This window comes from Hemicordylus capensis, chromosome 4, assembly GCF_027244095.1.
Source record: "Hemicordylus capensis ecotype Gifberg chromosome 4, rHemCap1.1.pri, whole genome shotgun sequence".
In the NCBI taxonomy this organism is placed as follows: domain Eukaryota; kingdom Metazoa; phylum Chordata; class Lepidosauria; order Squamata; family Cordylidae; genus Hemicordylus; species Hemicordylus capensis.
Window position 1 is genome coordinate 37,050,502 of NC_069660.1, and position 19,604 is coordinate 37,070,105.

The window sequence follows — 19,604 nt, forward strand, 5'->3', positions numbered from 1 at the left end:
TTCCAGTTGCAACATCAGTTTTATCATTTGGTGTCTCAACAAAGAAGCCTTCTTCTCCTATCTTGAATGCCACATGAGCACCATCATTATTGATCACACCGGAAACGAAGGCAAGAGCACACAGGATGCCTGCCCTATGCTCTGCCATTTCAAATCCCATGGCACAAGGGCCAGATGACTGTATTGGGCCTGCACAGCAACATTCCAAAGGGAATGCAGTTCTTGTGAAAGAGCAATATAACCCACAACAGTAGCACCCATTCAAAAACCACAGAGCCACTTGACAGGGAAACCTGTAACAACCATTAGACTACGGCATGCATTCATACGAATCCCACTGCTGTTGCCCCTCATCCAAATTATTCCTTCCTTTTAGACGTTCTATAACTCAGAGGGTCTCAAAAGATTCACAAGGCTGGAAAGGAAAATGCAGCCCCTGGTCTCAGCTCACTCATTGTTGTAGCAAGACAGACACCAAGAAAATACCTTTAAAGTTGGCATTGGGTTGGCCTCCACATAAAATCCTGGATTCCGCCCTTCATAGAGAGCACCATAATCTGGTTCCTGGTGGATAAGAGAAAATCATTGAGTCTATTGCTGCTTCTCTCCTCTCTTGCTGCTTATTTGGGAAAGAATCACAGGAGTTAGGATGTAACTAAGATCTCCAGCACTGGACAGCTGGAAAAGGTGGCAGATTCTAAACCAATGAGATTAAACTGACTTCAAGAAGGAGTGTCCCCTATGCAGAGAGGAACATAGGAAGCTGCCTTCTACTGAGTCAGACCCTTGGTCCATCTAACTCAGTACTGTCTACAGAGACTGGCAGTGGCTTCTCCAAGGTTACAAGCAAGGGACTCGCTCATCTACCTGGAGATGCCAGGGAGAGAAATTAGAACTTTCTGCATGCAAGCATGCAGTTATTCTTCCCAGAGCAGACCCATTCCCCTAAGGGGAATATCTTACAGTGCTCACATGTAGTCTCCCATTCAAATACAAACCAGGACAGACCCTGCTTAGCAAAGGGGACAATTCATGCTTGCTTCCACAAAACCAGATCTCCTCCAATCTAAAAGTATGGGCAATAACATTCCAGCTTAAGCAAGAAATGCAGGTCCTCTCCAACTAGGCAGTACCAGAGATCATCCAACAATGGCACTCCCATAGAGTTGTGTGCCATAAAAACAAAAGTGGTCCCAACCCAAGTCCAGGATGATAATACTGGACATCAGCCCACTCCCAATGCCACACTCACCGCCGTCCCAATCTTCTCTAGTGTTTCCTCATTAATTGGATATCTCAGCTTCATCTTGCGGTACAGGGGATGCTTCTCGTAGTAACTAATCAAATCCACCAGGCTGTCAAATTCTGAGTTGCCCAACACAACCATCTGACCCTCTTGCTGAACTCGGCAGTGCTTGATCTTCCCTTCTGCCCTGGGAGACAAACAACAGCAGAACAAGTGACCGAAGAAGTCATCTCCCAAATAACCATTTTATAATGGATGAAGACAGGGCCTTTTTGGAGTGGAGGGCAATTTCTCCGGGCCCCCGCACATGAGAGGTCCCACATTTAGAGTATGGTTCAGTATTTGAAATTATCCTTTTCATTCAAGCCAGTAAACCTAATCAAGTTGAAGAATAACTGCAGCATCAAAAGTTATTTCAGTGTTTTGGGTAATTACATTGACACAGGATGCAACGGCTGACGTTAGTACGCAAAGTTACACTTGCATTGGAATGTAACGTTTGCACTGTTGTGAAAGCCCCCAAATTGCACAGAGTTGTGCAACAGTGCAGCTATTATATAGAATGGTCGCACTGTTGTGCAGCTCATTTGTGCAATTTTTGCGCTTGCACGACAGCACGCTTGCACAACTGCACAAACATTATGTTCCAACTTGTGTGTAATGTTGCTTACTATGTCACCCAGAGCAAAACGGGGAGGGGGTTCAAATGAACATTCTGCCCCTGGGCCTCTTAAAAAGGCCCTGATGAAGGCCAGGGGGAAATTCACTCTCCCCTTTCCACTAGAAGCAGAGGGTCATCCTGAAACAAATGCACTATCAGCACACACATTAAAACATGTCCCACAATTGTCCTGAGTACCTGGAGGAAGAACTCACCGAAAAGAGATTGCATAGGAATTTGGCTCACTCCTCTTGCGCACCAGAAAGGCTCCATCTCGGGGCACTCTCATCAGCATGCGCTCAGCTAGAGCTCGGGTGAGATTAGCATGGTACCATCTGGGGGTGAAAAAAATAACATGATATAAGTGAATGGCAAGGCCAGGAATAACTGGTGAGGGTTTGGGTCCTAGATTCTATAGAACAAGACAGAAAGGGATAAAAGGGGCCAAGCTGTTCTCCCTACAGATTAAGAGCCATTTCTAATTTTATCCCAGAAGCACTGCTAACGAAATGAGTCCCCGCTTCTCTTTTCCTGCAACCCAATGGAGATGTAATCTTCCCGGGGATAAGAGTCCAAAAGCAGGCCACAATCTCAAAAGCCCCCTCTTCTCATAAAAACCCTCACCAAAGGCATGGTTATGGGTTACCACCACATTAACTGTAACCATAGTTAGGACTAACCAGGGTTTCCATAAACATGAGGTCTTGATGTTAGTATGCAAACCCTGGTTAAGAGGAGGATCTCATTAGCATTAACCATGGTTAAGGTCAGTGCAGATATAGACTGGGGTTTTTATGGCATAGTGCAGACATCACCCTTAACAATGTCCTCATCTGCTTACTCCTTGCTCTCATGAGCGTTGGTCTGTGGCACAGGTTCGGTCAGCCTCATCTCAAATTCATTGCACCTGAGCGGCACCTGCTGATAGTGGGTGATGAGGTCATACAGGCTGTTGAACACCAGGTTATCTGTGAGGAAGAATTTAGGGCTACCAGCATCCTGTCGGGAATGGATCCGGCAGTGTTGCACTTTCCCATTGCGCCTGTATACAGGAAAGAAGGGAGAGAATGAGCTGCCCTCTTCATTTAACTGCTGATCAACACTGTCTAAACACATGAAAGAAAGGAACATGCTACATGATGCAAGCACATTGTTTACTCAGTAGCATTGAATCTCAACAGGAGTCTTATGCTTCTGTGACTATTCTGAGTTTCATATTGCAATTACAGTGTTTTAAGAAATGTTTTCTTCTACAGAATGCCCGTTCTTAGCTTTCACTAAAGATAAGCAAGGTAGCACATACCTTCCTGCCGCGCCAGCTGATATTTTAACCCATAACTGTGCAAAGAGCTGCCAGATAACCTCATGGATTGCCTTCTCTGGGTGCAGCTCATTCCAATCCTCTCACCCTGGCTGCCTCGCTCTTCCTTGTCTCGCCCCATCGCCATGTTAAACCCAGGCACAGGGGCTGGTCAGTTGCTGGGCTTGGGAACCAGGCAAATGACCAGTCTGTGCATCCGAGATTAATGCAGCAGTGGGGCAAAGGCAGCCAGGGTGGGGCGAGGAGAGTGGGAATGAGCCACACATGCGTCTTGTTTTCCACCCTCCCCGCCCCATTCGGATGGAGCCACCACTGGATATTCATGTGAATGCTTTGCCTCACATACTTTCTGCTAATTTGTCTTGCTGATGGAAGTTATATCAGCATCCCAGCTGCAGTATTAGGGATATTTGTATATGCCCTCTACCTATGGACCTATACATTTCAGCTACAGAGCTAGTCAATCAGGATCAAATACCCTCACCAGAAAGAAAGGGTGTAATCGCCGACAAAGGTCTCACTCTCTCGCACCAGGAACGAGCCATCTGGGGCCCCCGTCTCTATGCAGTACTCGGTCAACAGTCTCTCTGCTATGTGGCGCCCGTCACGTCCCGCTCCCAGCTTGCCATGGAACCACTTTTCGGTGGAGTGGAGTTCAGTGCTGTTGCTTGCCTAGCATGGAAACAAAAGGTAGACTTGCCAACTTAGTTCCCTGTGGAAAAAACTGGCTGTGTGTGTGAAAGTGGAGCCACTGTTATATTGTTCGAGAATTCAGTTCAACTTCCTCTGCCCAGTAAAAACAGATTCCAGGCATTTAAAAACCAGGATTCGGCACAGCAGGAGAACAACTTTCTCAGGAGCCTCCCAAATCCTCCTCAACTTGCATTACTGCATAACAGAAGTAGAAAAGTAAGCTCGGGGAGGAAGTGACGTCACACGCCTAATTTTTGAGCTCCTCATCTCAGGGCTGAATCTTTTAAAGGCGTCAATGTACCCATTACTGTAATGAAAATGAGGAAATCAAGTGCTGCAGCACCTAAGGATCGCAACAAAAGAAAAAAAGACCTTAAAGATTTCCTCTCCTCAAGCTCTCATCAATACAACAAAGAAAGGCCTTATCAACACAGCAAAGAAATGGCTGACAGCCTCCTGTGGACACAGAATCAACAAATGACACTCAGCTCCTGCTAAATGAGTTGCAGAAAGTCAAAGCAACATTCTAACACAAATGCAATGATTATTGCAATCTTTGCAGCAAAGAATGGGAAAACTTGAGCAAAAAACTTCAGACAGTGCCCAGACAGCAGAAACAGCGATGGAAGTAAGTACTATCTTACAGGCTGAAATACAAATAATGCAGACAAATGAAGTAGACGATCTTTCTCACACTGAAAATCTTGAAAACCAATTTAAAAGGGACTCAACCGATTTAGAGGTTTTGAGAGAGGGTAGAAGGCAGGGATATTATCTCTTTTATATCTACGTGGTTAAAAAAAGAGTTGCATTTGAAAGCTGGAATCTACCTGACTATACTAAACATGTTTGGGCGGTAGAGCCGTGAAAATAAAATAAAATAAAATAAAATAAAATATTGAATGGGTTCCCTTCCCATTAATGCAGCACAGGGATATCGCTGTAAAATTTCTGGATATGCGTACAAAATATAAAACATTGCAAGAAGCCAGAAAACATGGATACTTTCAATATCTGAATAAACCTATACAAGTGTTTTCAGACATATCTCCAGAAACCTTGAAACAAAGTAGAACAATGCGCCCTGTAACAGAAGTATTAATAGCAGCAAATATCCCTTATAGATGGGGCGTCCGTGTGTGTGTGTGTGTGTGTGTGTGTGTGTGTGTGTGTGTGTATGTGTATACAGGTTAGTAAAATGCTCTTTTGGGGACTTCACAGAGATGGTCTTTTGAATAATTATTTGAAATCAAGGAAGGAAAGAAGGAAATAGCTAAACGCTATAAATATATATATTTGAACTTAATCCTTCCTATACTCCTGCTATATGCATATCACAATCAATACTTCTCAGTACTATACATTGTTTACATGTTATATGATAAAATGGATGACAATCTTGTTGCAACACTCTAAAAATTTGGCCAATGGTAAAAATGGAGCCGCCAAAGTAGACAAAGGGTAAATTAACCATTGTAGAAATTCTGGAACAAAAAGAAAGGTGAAATGAAATCTCACCACCAATCTTGTTTATGTTTAATTCTTGTTAAATTGTTGATTTGTCTGTTGACTGTCTTGGGAATGGAGGGGAAGGATTAGTTTATTTAAAAAAAAGGTATCAGCTGGCTTGACTTTCATCTACAAGAGCAGAAGCCTCTATTCTTTATGTTCAAAACGGGTTATTCAATTGATAGATGCAGGGGGAATCAATGTTATAAATATGTGTCATTTTTATTCCATATTATGATACCTTCCTGTCACTGTATTTTGAAGAGGGAAAACTCTAATAAAATTTTAATTTTTTTCCCCTTTAAAGTAAGCTCCTGAAAGGCCAAGGAACAAAATAGGGCTTCAAGGTTATTACCTGGGACTGAACATTTTGAGCATTTTACGCCAGCGGTTCATCTGGCTCCCAGTCCATTTCCGGGCCCAAATCAAAGTGCTGGTTTTAACCTTTAAAGTCCTAAATGACTTGGGACTGAGTTACCTGAGACAGCGCCTTGCCCCATATGTCCCCACCCAGACCTTAAGATTTTATTTGGAGTGCCCCTCTGAGTGACACTGACAAAAGAGGTGAGGGGAGTGGCTACTAGGGAAAAGACCTTTTTGGTGGTGGCACCCATTTATGGAAGATATTCACCTTCCCAGTGAGGTTCGCCTGGCTTCATCACTTTGTTCTTTTAGATGCCAGGCAAAGATCTTTTTGTTCACTCGGGCCGTTTAAATTTGATTTTTAACTGATTTTTAAAGAGTATTTAAATTGCACTGTATTGTATTTTGTTTTATTTTGCTGTGTGTCTTTATTGGATGTTTTAATGTTATGTTGTGAGCCACCCAGAAAAAAAATTGTAATGGAACAGCTAACAAATGAAGTGTATTATTATTTATTAGTGAAATCTTCAACCCCTGTTGCTAATAACAAGAAGTATTCGATACATTTCAACACTCACCTTTCCCAAGAAACCTTTGACCCAACTCCATACGTTTCACACTGTATTGTAACTAAGCCCAAGTATATTTTACATGAAGTAATCACATATTCTTCCCACAATTTATCCATGCCTCTGCTACCCTTCCCTTCTTCTGTTGTCTCCCTTGCATCTTTTACAATGTAAGCTCCTTGGGGCTGAGATCTGTCTTCTCATCTTCTCCAATGCATCACATACATGGATGGTAATAATAACCACCAACTTCTAATAAAAACTTAAGAAAACAGTGTGCTGCTGTTAATATGCAAAATAGCTTTAGGAAACAGTATAACGCAATTTTGCATGCTCATAAACTTTATTTCAAAACCAATTCTGGCTGCTGATCCCTGTAATTCACTTCCTTCATTAATAAATCAATAGTCAAGTTAGCTGCTCCACTTCTCTTTGCTTCTTCCTTACATAAAGTGTGGTCCTTCCTAATCCTTCTCAACTGGGTTTTAGCCCTGGCCTTCATCACTGGGCAGGCTAAAAGAAAAAGGGAGCCTTGAAAACTGCTTTCCCTGAAATGGTAGCTTTGTTGGAACCCTGACCTTTTATTTTTATTCTTTAATTTATTATATTATTATTATTTACTCAGACAGGTGTTATTGACTGGTTTGTTTTATCCAGACATCGGGTCCTTCCCAAGGACCTGGGACGGCTGAATTTTATTATCAATATTGTTGCTGTTATTATTATAGATATCATCGCAGAATATAGGCTGTTCCCAGTAAAGCGGCTTTTTGTAATTGGCTGGTGGTGATTTCTGTGGCCACTATGGTGTTGAGGTGCTCTTCAAGGTGTTTTGGAATTGCACCTAGGGCGCCAATTACTACTGGGATTATTTTGGTCTTCTGCCATGATGATGACGACGAGTTTCAGTCTGGGTAAGACTGCATACACCACCATAGAAAGCATTAGGACTTCCTGTCTTCCAACCCCAATTAACCTCCTCCAGATTCTCGCTCTTCAATGACAGAGAAGACTGAAGATGTTCAGTACCTCAGAAACCATCATGCCAACTTGCTTCACATACCTCCTTTTGCTCCTCTTCATCCTCATTTCCCAGATCACGAGTTGTTTCTCCAGAGTAATAGATTTTGCTGCTGGTCAGGACAAAGTAATGGGGGTTCCAATCCTGCAGGGAAACATGCAGCAAAAATGTTCATCCTAGAACCAAGCTCTCAGGATCTAAGCTGTTCAGGTCCTCTATCAGGATCACAAAGGGCTGATCTGGATGATACCTCACCAACCCTCATGTTTAGGAAGGGGACATGCCAAGAGTACACTCTTTGTGACATCTTCTGTGGACATCCTGACACCCTTCCGGAATGTTCCTTTATTGTGTGGGGGGTGTTCATCCAAGGGGCAGGGAAGTGCGGGGGAGGTATTTCTAGTATATTTCTGGTGACTGTATCCTACACCAACAGGGATGGTGTGGGATTCAGTCCCCAGAAAGGTATTAGAAATAGTTTTATTTAATCAAGTACATTTATATACCGCCCCATACAAAAAAGTCCCTGTGTGGTTTACAATATAAAACCACTAACACATTAACTTAATTAAAACAATTAAATAAAAACAATAAAAACTCTAAAACCAAAGCTTTAAAACTATAAACTGAAACCTTACTACAGTTGCCTCTGAAGAAAAGCATAACTCGAAACGCGTCAGGCAATATTAAATAAATCATTCATTAATCTATCCAGCACCATTCTCCTCCTCCCTCTTTCTTTCATGGGTGTTCGTCCATATGGCCACCATATACATGCTCCAAATAAACAGATATGTGTTTAAACAAGTATTTCGAGTGCATGTAGAGCTGCCATTCAGATAAACAAACCCCTAAGTGATAAATGGATGTCTCCGGAGGGTGTTATAATGTCCACAAAAGATGCTGCAATGGGTGTGCTCTCAGTGCATCCCTCTTTTAACTGTGTGGGCTGGTGAAGTATCATCTGTACTCGCCTCAAGTAATTCCAGGCAACATATAGCAAAGCAGAGGCATCAGCAGTAGCATGGAAAGAAACTCACATGATTGATGGGATCTTCCAGATAGAGGATTCCATTCTTTATGGAGTTGCTGATATCGTTCTCTGAATAGACTGCAGATGACGGCACTTCTTCGTAAGCACTGCCCTCAGCCAGTTTCTTGTGCTGCAATGAGAGACATACAGTCTTTAAACAAGAACTACAAGAAGATCTAGACTGAAGTTTAGGCTGTTGCATGGCTTTCTGATATCACTGGGGCACAGACAATACACTCTGTAACAACAGTGCACAAAATACTACACCAAACACACTATCTATAGTTTATGAAAGCTTATGATACAATACATATGTTCGTCTTTAACAACACTCTTGGTGTTTTTTGTTTACTGCTGCCGACTAACATGACTACCTTTCCAGAAATATGCAGACTGTGCATTAAGTCATTACCTTGAAGATTTGCCCAGGGACACTATTTCATGGTAAATCCTGCCTAAGGTGAAATTTGAATTTGAAAAATCTTGCTCAAGAAAATGATCTGTAGGAATTTTAAAGGAGGTTTTAAGTTTGTAGTTTGGGTTGGTGATGGGGAGTGAAGTGCTAGTGGCTGTCTCTAATATTGGCATAATCTGCAAGATACATTCAAGGGTGGCACTAATAATAAACAAATGACATTAATAAAAGGGTCCCACATAAATACCCTGCAGAATATTGCAAATTTATTTAATGGCCTTTTCAAAGAATAGGCTAGTATATTTCTTTAACAGGCCAGTAATTCTCTCTCTCTCTCTTTCTCTCTCTCTCATTAGCAATAAAATACATTGTTTTTGTGATATTTACATATCTCTCCCTCATTTTATACACACACACACACGCCTGCCAAGGTTGCGCAACTTCAGCCTTCCTGCAGTTTTTGGACTACAACTCCCATCATCTCCAGCCACAGTGGCCAATAGTCAGCAATGATGGGAGTTGTAGTCCAACATCTGCAAGAGGGCTGAAGTTGTGCAGCCCTGATACACACACACACACACACACACACACACACACACACACACACCCAGCCTGTTAACATCAAGGTACTTAAATCCAAACAAGCAACCTATACAAATGGGTATGCATATGGCAGTCCCCAGGTTTCTTTGCACCTTAATCCACACTTTGAGTTCAAGATATCATTGCATAAGCAAAGGCCACAAGTGTGACTTGCCTTTATGAGGATCTTCCTCTTCAGCTGATTTGGAGATGGCAGCCCATCAGCAGAGATATCTACTGGTTTGGTCAGCAACATGTCTCCAAAAACTTTCTTAAAGTTCTGAGCCATATTCCTCTGCTGAGCGATGCTGCAGTGATCTTCGATAGACAGAATGACAGGATAGCTGAGAGCCAAACAAAAGGGCTATTAGGGCAGAATCCAGACCATGCACACCCAACTGAACACGCACATTCAGTGACTCCTACTGTGCATGTCCTGGAGATCCAGGGCACACACAAGAGGAGTCAAATGCACTCTGAACTACTTGTATTCCAATTATAAAGCTTGCTGCAACAGAGAAAGAAAGGTCCAGGGTGGGATGTACTGATGACTATGCTGTAACATGTAGAAGAAGAAATATATACATAGGATTGGAAGACTAAAGAAAAAAAGGGAAAATGATGAGGAATATGACACAGGTGAAGTTCACTAGAAAAGATAACCAAGAGAAAGTTCTCTTTTACTGCTGCAGTAGCAGTCAAAAGAGGACTGAGAGGGGAAGCGCAGGACCTGCCCTCTAGGCATGCAAACTAGGTTTGGAGGGGCAGGCCTTCCCAACAATAACAAAAACCCTTTAGGTCAAAGCTCTAGAACCGAACCTTGGGGAGCCACTGCCAGTCAGTGTAGACAATTCTGAGGTAGATGGACCAGTGGTCTGACTCAGTAGAAGGCAGCTTCCTAGGTCCCTGTGTCTACAAAACTTCAGCCTTTCAGCTGTTGCTCAATAACAACTCCCATATTTGCCACTGCAGTTGAGCATTATGGGAACTGTAGTCCAGCAACAGCTGGAGGGCTGATATAATACAGCCCTGCTCTAGAAAGTCCTGAGCAATGTTCTGCACAGGCACTGATCCCCTCTGTGTACCCACACTGAGAGCACAAATATTTATGGTAGGTTTTGGATAACTTTATGGAGGGCTTTGGATAACTTCATGGAAGAGAGGTCTATCAACGGCTACTAGTCAGAGGGCTATGGGCCTCCTCCAGCCTCAAAGGCAGGATGCCTCTGAGTACCAGTTGCAGGGGAGTAACAGCAGGAGAGAGGGCATGCCCTCAACTCCTGCTGTAGGCTTCCAGTGGCGTCTGGTGGGCCACTGTGCGAAACAGGATGCTGGACTACATGGGCCTTATCCAGCAGGGCTGCTCTTATGTTCTTATATTGTATTGACTACTGTGCCAGCACAATGTCTTAGACAGGTTCATTATAGTGGTGGTTCATGGATATAAATTCCAGCAATGCATGCAAACATGCTGTAGCAAGCATTTAGAAGCAGGCATCAGACCACTTATGAGAGCTCCCTGAAATGCAGATATCTGAGTTACAGGAAGGCAAGTTCATAAGAGACAGGGTGTAGCTTCTCCTGTTCTACTTACTCCGAGGTCACAAAAGCATGTTCCTTGATGGTGGCTAGGACATCAGAAAACTTGATTTTGGTGGTTAACGTGTGTCCATGATAAATCACTGGCATCCCATCAGGACCGTCCCAGCAGTCAACTAAAAAGGAAATTATTAAGAAAAAGACATTCAAGCCAAAGCCTTGCAATACAAGCAAAGGACCACAACATTAAAGAGGCAGGGCACTGCCCTGCAGGGAATCTCCTGTGAATGAAGAAGCCAGAGGCAAACGTAAACAGTTGTGTGATAGCCAACTACTTTGCTGCAACACATACTAGTGGACAAGATCTCATTCCTCTCGATGCCAGCACATGAACAAGTGGTGAATCACCAAAAAGGCACTTTCAAGCAACATGGTGATGACATGAAGAATGCAATGCACTGATGATGCTATTAGTACCATAGTATTACAGGGGCAATAGTATTGTGCAATAGCATTGCAAAACAGCATTGAAGGAGCCATTCACAAGCTCAAGGAAATTAACAGAATAAGTTTCATAGTGTCACAGATATAAGAATGAAGCATCAGTGCAGATGCTCCTCCCAGAGCGGCCCCATCCCTAAAGGGGAATCCCTTATATGATTTTAATTCAGCTAGACTTAAAGACGACAACCTACCTGTAACCTTTTTACACTTACAACCTTTGCTCCTGCAACTGTTTTTTAAAGATGCCTACGTGAACTAGATGCTTCACAGGATGTGTTTTTAAGATCTATCTATGTTTGCTTCTCAAACATATGGATTAGTTAAGGAGGTTAATTATAAATTTGTGTTAGGGTAGCAATAGATCAAAGCAGCAGTAAACAAACGTGTACGTGATCACTAGTTGTGTATTAAGAGGGGACTAGAATGTTGACATGTTTCTCCAAGTTATGGTTTTGTATAATCATGAGAAATTTTAGGATTAAAAAGGTAGAAATTTGTATGGATATCAGGTTGCCTTTGGGCACTTCACTTAACCCTTTTCTTACTTTACAATTTATACGTCAGTATGTGAACTAATGCTTCTTGAACCTACGCTACTTGAAACCCTATTTTTCATGAAAATCAGTGTAATCATTGCCGTGTTTCTTAATTTATTTTTATTGCCATTTTAAATATTGGTTTTAAATGATGTTAATGTTTAATGATTTTAATTGTTTAATTGATTTTAATTGCTTGTTAGTGCCCATATATGCAGTACAAAAACTTGTATGAAGTACTAGTTTATTTACATAAGTTTTACTCTTGAGTATGTATCTTTAAATATTGTCATCTAAAGGGTAGAGGGTTATCCACCAGAGGAAACTGTGACAGTGGCTTCCTTAAAAGGTTTCTGGCCCAAAGAACATTGGGTTGGGCTTATGTAGAAATATGAAACAGGAACACAGGAACCTGTCTTATCCCAGTCAGACCTTTGGTCCGTCTAGCTCAGTATTGTCTACACAGACTGGCAGCAGCTTCTCCAAGATTATAGGCAGGGGTCTCTTTCAGACCTATCTGGAGATGCCAGAGAGGGCACTTGGAACCTTCTGCATGCAAGCATGCAGATGCTCTTCCCAAAACGGCCCCACCCCCCAAGGGGAATATCGTACAGTGTTCACGTCTCCCATACAAATGCAAACCAGGGTGGACCCTGCTTAGCAAAGGGGATAATTCATTCTTTCTACCACAAGACCATTATTTCAGCCTTGAGAAAGAGGGGAGGGGAGAAGAAAGAGGCCAGCACACTCACGCTCAATACAGCGGCATCCCATGCGCAGACAACGAGCATAGGCTTCCAAGGAGGACTCACTTGAGAACTGATCTCCAGTTAGGTACCTATCATGAGAAAAAACTAATGTGATCAATGAAGATGTAGCTGTGAATACCCCCAGCAAGTTGCATAGGATCACACTGATCTGGTAGAAATACCTATGGTTCAAAGGCAAAGAGTTTGTCAACAGTATTCTACATACACTGTAGGGATAAGTAAAATTTAAGGTGTAAAGTTTAAGGTATGGAGCAAGAAGAATGAAGTGGTTGATGTTTTCATTTCTCTCGGGAACAGTGAAAAGAACTGGGAAATTTGGGGACTGAAGTAAGAATATTGCAACTTAGAAAGTCTTCAGATGGTGTGATAGTGAAGTGTGATTGCCAGATTCTGTGCAAGGGATCGTAACTCAAGAGTTAGTTCACACATCACCATCATTCCCATACTTTTCACCACCAATTTAGTGCATGTACTAGCAGCTCAGGGATCTCCAAGAAATGTTCTGGAAGATCTCAAAGCTTGCTGAGAGAAATCCCAGAGCTGTCACCTCACATGCTGAACTGCCGGCATGAACAGGCATCAAAAGCAAACCCAAAACAACATGCAAACAGATTCTTGGAAGCAGAATACGATGGGAAGGAGCAGCAGGAAGCCCTTCTTCTCTCTTACGTATTATGAGAAGAGGAAATCCAGTAGTGGGAGAGAGGATTGTTCATGTCCTCTGGCCGGGCAACATCCAGCTCTGAGTTCCAGATGCTGTTCTCTTTGGAAAAGAGGAATGTGAGAAACTGCCAAGGGAGAAGAAATGAGAGAGAAAAAACCCACCCAAGTATCAATACAAAAAGGGCTCAATAAGTGAAAATAAACAGATATAAATTTATTTAAATCCTGCCTTTTTGTCCCATAAAGATTCACAAGGAAGCAGCATAAAAACAGAACAGTAAACCATCCACAAACAACAAGAAGCAATTAAAACTGAGAAGGTCATCCTTTCTTGGGTGGGCAACCACCACATATCAGAGCAGAGCCACCAATGATGACCTAAGGTAGGGATCATATGAGAGAAGGCAGTCCCTTAAGACAGGGATTCCCAACTATGGGTCCCCAGATGTTGTTAGACTGCAACTCGCATCATCCCCAGGAACAAACAGCTTTCCATTCTGCAGTCAGGACAAGGGTGTTCAAGAATAGCAGATAAATTGCAAGTGGGGGGGAAGGAGGGGTAAAGATCCAGTGTAGGGGTGTGCACGGACTGGTTGGCAAAGTTCGATCCAAATTCGGACCAAACTGTGGGGCTCCGAACTAGTTCGGTCGAATCCATCGGCTGAGCCAGTCAAGTCAGGTCAACGAAGCAGCTTGAACCAATTCAGAGTGGTCCGCGATCGAACTGCTCCAACCAGCCTGGGTTGTGGTGGACTAGTCGCGATCCAACCGATTCTGCACATACCTAATCCAGTGGGCCCAATGTGGCTTAAAGACAACCAATAAGAGAATGAGAACTCTAAATTATCCCAGGTTAGCTACATTTAAAAAAATTATTTACATTTTAGGCCACCTGTCATCTTCGGACCACAAGATAGCATGCAAAGAATTAAACCCCAATCCATAATTAATGAAACAATATTGAGATAGCAACTAGAACACAACTAAAATAGGCACAGCAGCAAATAGAAACACATCTACAGCAGTGGTTGAAAAGTTCTCTCAGAAACCCTCTTCTGTCTGGAGGGAGAGAGCAGTCTTAACCTGCTTGTGAAAGGGTATGAGGAAGTTAAGAGCACAAGTTGTCCTGGGGAGGGAGTTCTCAGAGCAACTACCGAGAAGGTCCTGTCCTATATGCTAAACAAGCAGGCCTCTGCTGGTGTCCGCAAATGGAACAGATCCCCTGCAGAAGGTCTTGTAAGGTGCTTAGATTCATTTGGGAGCAGTTGGTCCTTTAGGTTTCTAGGACCAGGTCATTCAGGGACAACAAGAGTGCGCAAGCTTGGCTCTGCAAGCTGTTGTTGGAATACAATTTCCATAATCCCCAGTCATAGTGGGCCAACACTCAGGGTCAATGAGTATTGCAATTCTAGAACAGCTAGAGTGCCAAAGTTGTGCAACTCTGATGTATAATATTCCTTCTCACCCATGTGTATCTGTTGCTCTTTGAGAGTCTTACCTCATCTTGGGAAAAATAAGGCTCTTCAATTTCTCTCAGTGGGTCCTTCAGGAAGTTGAACATAAACTCTTGAACCAAGAGAAGGTCCGTAGCCCAGAGTTCCTGCAAAGAAGGGGTGGAAATGTTATTTGGCTTAGTGTGACTTCTTCCACCATCCTGAAGCAGAACGTTTGTTTCTAAAGAGCCGAAGCCCTGCAAAAAGGTCAGTTTTATTACTGTTCCCATATTGTAGATGCAAAGCTGAGGATGAGAGATGGTTTTTTACTTGCACTGAAGAAACCTGGCTCCAAATCACAAATCACTGCTTGGCCATGAATCTCTCCGAAGGATTGGTGAAAGACAGATGTGATGAAAAGCAGAAATGAATAGTCAGTTGTGTAAGTCAGGGGTTCTCAAACTTGGGGTCCTCAGGTGTCATTTGACTACAACTCCCATCATTTATTTATTTATTTATTTATTTATTTTTGCATTTTTATACCGCCTTTCGTTAAAATATAACCCCAAGGCGGTTTACAAAAGTTAAAAACATACAATAAAAACACAATAAAAACAACATGCTAAGAGTATAAAAACATATAAAAACAGGCATAAAACAATACAAGAAATAAAAACACCCAGAAGCAGCAGTAAAAACGATTATGTAAAAGCCTGGATAAAAAGCCAAGTCTTTACAAGCTTTCTAAAAGCCATGATGGAGTCCGAGGAGCGAATGACCACTGGGAGAGCATTCCAGAGTCTGGGGGCAGCAACAGAGAAGGCCCTGTCCCGAGTGCACGACAGCCGGGCCTCTCTCATTGTCGGCACCCGGAGCAGGGCCCCCTCAGATGTCCTCGTCAAGCGGGCAGCAACCCTTGGGAGCAGGCGGTCCCTCAAATACCCTGGGCCCAAACCGTTTAGGGCTTTAAAGGTCAAAACCAGCACCTTGAATTGGACCCGGAAACGAACCGGTAGCCAGTGCAGTTCTTTCAAAATGGGGGTGATATGTTCCCAACGGGCAGCTCTGGATAACACCCTCGCTGCCGCGTTTTGCACTCATCCTTTTGCCACTGTAACTGAGAATGATGGGAGTTGTAGTCCAACATCTGAGGGTCCACGTTTGAGAACCCCTGACTTAAGTCTACGCAGAGAGTTTATGGTTGTGCTGAGATCTGAACCAGGCACCTCATAGTTCTTAATCACTCTGCTAAACAAATTCCCATTTTCACTCTTCCCTCAAAACATCTCCAACACCTTCCTACCTCCAAGGAACAACAACATACATTACAATGGCAAATATAATCCATACATCATAACACCACAGAGGTTCAGTATTCCAGAATGGTGCCTTATGCCATATCTTTATCAAGTTCATATAGGTGCATATTTCTCAAAAAGTGAATTTAAAAAATACCTGTGTGCACGACCATGTATGAAGTGGGGCATAAGAGTTCAGTTCACCCTAGGAACATAGTTTGAGAAGCCTCTACACACATCATATACCTGATAAATGTATTTGTGACAAACTCTCTGGCCCAATTTAATGCATAACAGAGAAGATAATGCCTGTTTTCAAAGGGAAATTAGCTTCACAGAGGAGACAAATCATGTGTGAAAGTGGTCCTAAATGGCTTTTCACAAGTCTAACAAAACACACACACACATACCCCCACTCCCCACATCTCCAAGTAATTAAGAGACCAGGGAGAAGGGCTGGCTCTTTGGCTATAATGTGCTCTTCTTCATCTGCCTTTCCAACACTGTCTGCTATCAGTCTGCCCACAATCTTCGTTCCATGATAGCAGCAGGATGAAATGGAGATTGTGCTGGTTAGGGTGTTTCTTACTGCATTCTGGAAGCCAAGAATGCACACCTGGGGTCACTGCAGACTGCATTAGGTACTAGAGAAACAGTTCAGACAAGCATCAAGATTTCCAGTTTACCTGCTAAGACTAGTCAATTTAAACTTGCATTTATGTTATTGCAAGAGCAACAACTAGTTCTTTTATTTATTTTAAAATTGTTGATTGGTCCATTGTAATTATAAGATTACATATGTTGTTCTGTATATTGTTTTCTCTCTCTCTCTCTCTCTCTCTATATATATATATATATAACACAACATATAATATATAACAATATTATATATTGTTCTAACAATACATCACTCCATTGTAATCATGTTGTATGCTACTTAGGATGCCCTTGGGCAGAAAACTGCAAAGGGTCTTGGATGATATGGATTATCTAGACCCTTTTCAAACTGGTTTTCACCCTGGGTTTGGGACTGAAACCGCCTTGGTTGCCCTGGTGGATGACCTATGCTGTGAACTAGACAGGGGGAGTGCGTCCCTGTTGGTTCTGCTGGACCTTTCAGTGGCGTTCAATACCATTGACCATGGTATCCTTCTGGACTGCCTCTCGGGTACAGGGAGTGGGGGTTATGCATCGGAGTGGTTCTGATCCTTTCTTGGGGGGAGGTTCCGAAAGGTGGTGCTGGGGGACTTCTGCTTGGCCTCTAATCTATGGGGTCCCTCAAGGCTCAGTATTGTTCCCCATGCTGTTTAGCATCTACATGAAACCCCTGGGAGAGTTCATAGGGAGGTTTGGACTGAAGTGTCATCAATATGTAGATGGCATTCAGCTCTATCTTTCTCCGACATCAGATCCTAGGGAAGCACTGGATGTACTGAACCAGGGACTGGAGGCAGTGATGGGCTGGATGTAGGCTAGCAAACTGAGGTTAAATCCAGACAAGACGGAGGTGCTGCTAGTCAGCAAAAAAGCCAATGGCGATAGGGTGATCCAATCAGCTTTGGATGGGGTTGTACACCCCATCCACTTGAGGAGCACCAGGGTGGCCCAGAGTGGGTTGTGGTGGGTGGTAGTGTCCAATGGGTGCAAGGAAGCTACCACTCAGATTTCAAAGAAATTGGGCAAAGGGGTGATTTTCAAATGATTTTTTGAAGTTTACATATCTTTAAGCTTTTTCCCATAGGAAATAATGGGGATTTCAGCAGCCTTAGTTATAACTCCCCAAGGGGGGGGCAGGGTGGCCCAGAGTGGGTTGTGGTGGTGGTAGTGCCCAATGGGTGAAAGGAAGCTACCACCCAGATCTCAAAGGAATTGGGCAAAGGGGTAATTTTTAAAGAATTTTTGAAGTTGCCATGTCTTTGAGGCAGATTAGGGTCAGGAAAAGGGGTTTCGGGGGCAGAAGAGTGGGTCAAGTGGTAGTGCCCTAACGGGTGCCTGCTACCACCCAGATTTCAAAGAAATTGGTGAAAGGAGTGATTTTTAAACAGTTTCTGAATTTTGTGCATCTTTATGCTTCTTCCCCATAGGGAATAAGGGGGATTTCAGCAGCACTTGCGGGGGCACCAGGGTGACCTAGAGAGAGTGGTGATGTAGTGCACATAGGGTGCCAACCACTCCGAAACCCACAAACCCATGGGGCACTGGGTTTTGTTGTTTCTGAGGTGTTCTGAGAGTAAATTCTTTGGAAGGAAATGAGAGTCCACTTTTGCCCCCAGGGCCCCCTTTTTCGCCCCGAATTGATTCGGAAAATTTGGGTACAAATCGAATCTGAGGTGATTGGGGGGAGGGAGAGATTCAGACCCCCCCCCAAATGTGTGTGTGTGATTCGATTTGTGTACAAATCGAAATTTGGGTACAAATTGAAATGAAATAATCAATTCGTGCACATCCCTAGTATACAAACTGAACAAATAAAAAAATGTAAATTTTAGTTGAGAATGAATTATGCCTGTAACCCCATTCTTCCAAAGAGCTCAGAGTGGCCTATGTACAATTCTCAGGCTTCCTCCCATCCAAAGAGCTTACAGCAGCAACCTGCTTACTCTGTGCAGTGGAACTGCATCAAGTTCCAACATTCTCTGGACATTGGTTTATTTAAAATATCTGTATCCCACTCATCCCCCATTTGAACCAACATATAGCAAAAAGAAACATCTATGAATCAGTTACAAACACTTGACATTAAAAACCTCCCATCTACCTAGAAACAATAAACTGTACATAGGAACATAGAAAGCTGCCCTATACGGAGTCAGACCATGAGTCCATCTAGTTCAGTACCGTCTACACCAACTGGCAGCGGCTCTCCTGCTCTGTCTGGAGATGATCTGGGACCTTTCGCATGCAAGCAGATGCTCTACTACTGAGCTATGGCCCCACCCCCTAAACTAAAATGATAAATTGAAAAAGATAATTGGGAAGGGTCTTGCTCCATATACCAGGTTCCATTGGCACAGGGTGGTCTGTTAATGTGGGGCTTTTTCAGCAGTTGCCTGTTTTGAACCAGGAAAGGGACAGAAAGTTCAAAACAGGAAGTGAGTGCCTGGGTGTTTATTGTGTAATTATTTATTCGATTTCTATACCACCCTTCCAAAAATGGCTCAGGGCGGTTTACACAGAGATATAAATAAATAAAGAAGATGTATCCCTATCTTGGCTCACAATATAAAAAGAAACGCAAGTCAGACACCAGCAATAGTCACTAGAGGTACTGTGCTGGGGGTGGGTAGGGCCAGTTACTCTCCCCCTGCTAAATAAAGAGAATCACCATGGTAAAAGGTGCCTCTTTGCCCAGTTAGCAGGGGTTTAGGTAAAGAACTTCAGAGATGGGTTCAACTTCATATAAGGGAGGTCCATAGCATGAGTATTATTAATTAATATTATCATTACA

General features: G+C 43.0%; 1 protein-coding gene across 5 annotated transcripts in view; it reads right to left on the reverse strand.

Annotated features, from left to right (window-relative positions):
* The window catches only part of PLCG1 (phospholipase C gamma 1), a 146,851-nt gene that overhangs the window by 25,097 nt on the left and 102,150 nt on the right, over positions 1-19,604 (reverse strand). For all 5 annotated transcript variants that reach the window (XM_053251003.1, XM_053251001.1, XM_053251002.1 and 2 more), the window contains 12 exons: positions 14,924-15,025; positions 13,432-13,550; positions 12,745-12,830; positions 11,008-11,128; positions 9,589-9,757; positions 8,424-8,546; positions 7,426-7,527; positions 3,713-3,900; positions 2,749-2,949; positions 2,123-2,242; positions 1,253-1,433; positions 487-564 (listed from right to left, as the gene is read on the reverse strand). In XM_053251003.1, the coding sequence (XP_053106978.1) occupies positions 487-564; positions 1,253-1,433; positions 2,123-2,242; positions 2,749-2,949; positions 3,713-3,900; positions 7,426-7,527; positions 8,424-8,546; positions 9,589-9,757; positions 11,008-11,128; positions 12,745-12,830; positions 13,432-13,550; positions 14,924-15,025 (1,590 nt within the window). The remainder of the gene's footprint in view (positions 1-486; positions 565-1,252; positions 1,434-2,122; positions 2,243-2,748; positions 2,950-3,712; positions 3,901-7,425; positions 7,528-8,423; positions 8,547-9,588; positions 9,758-11,007; positions 11,129-12,744; positions 12,831-13,431; positions 13,551-14,923; positions 15,026-19,604) is intronic.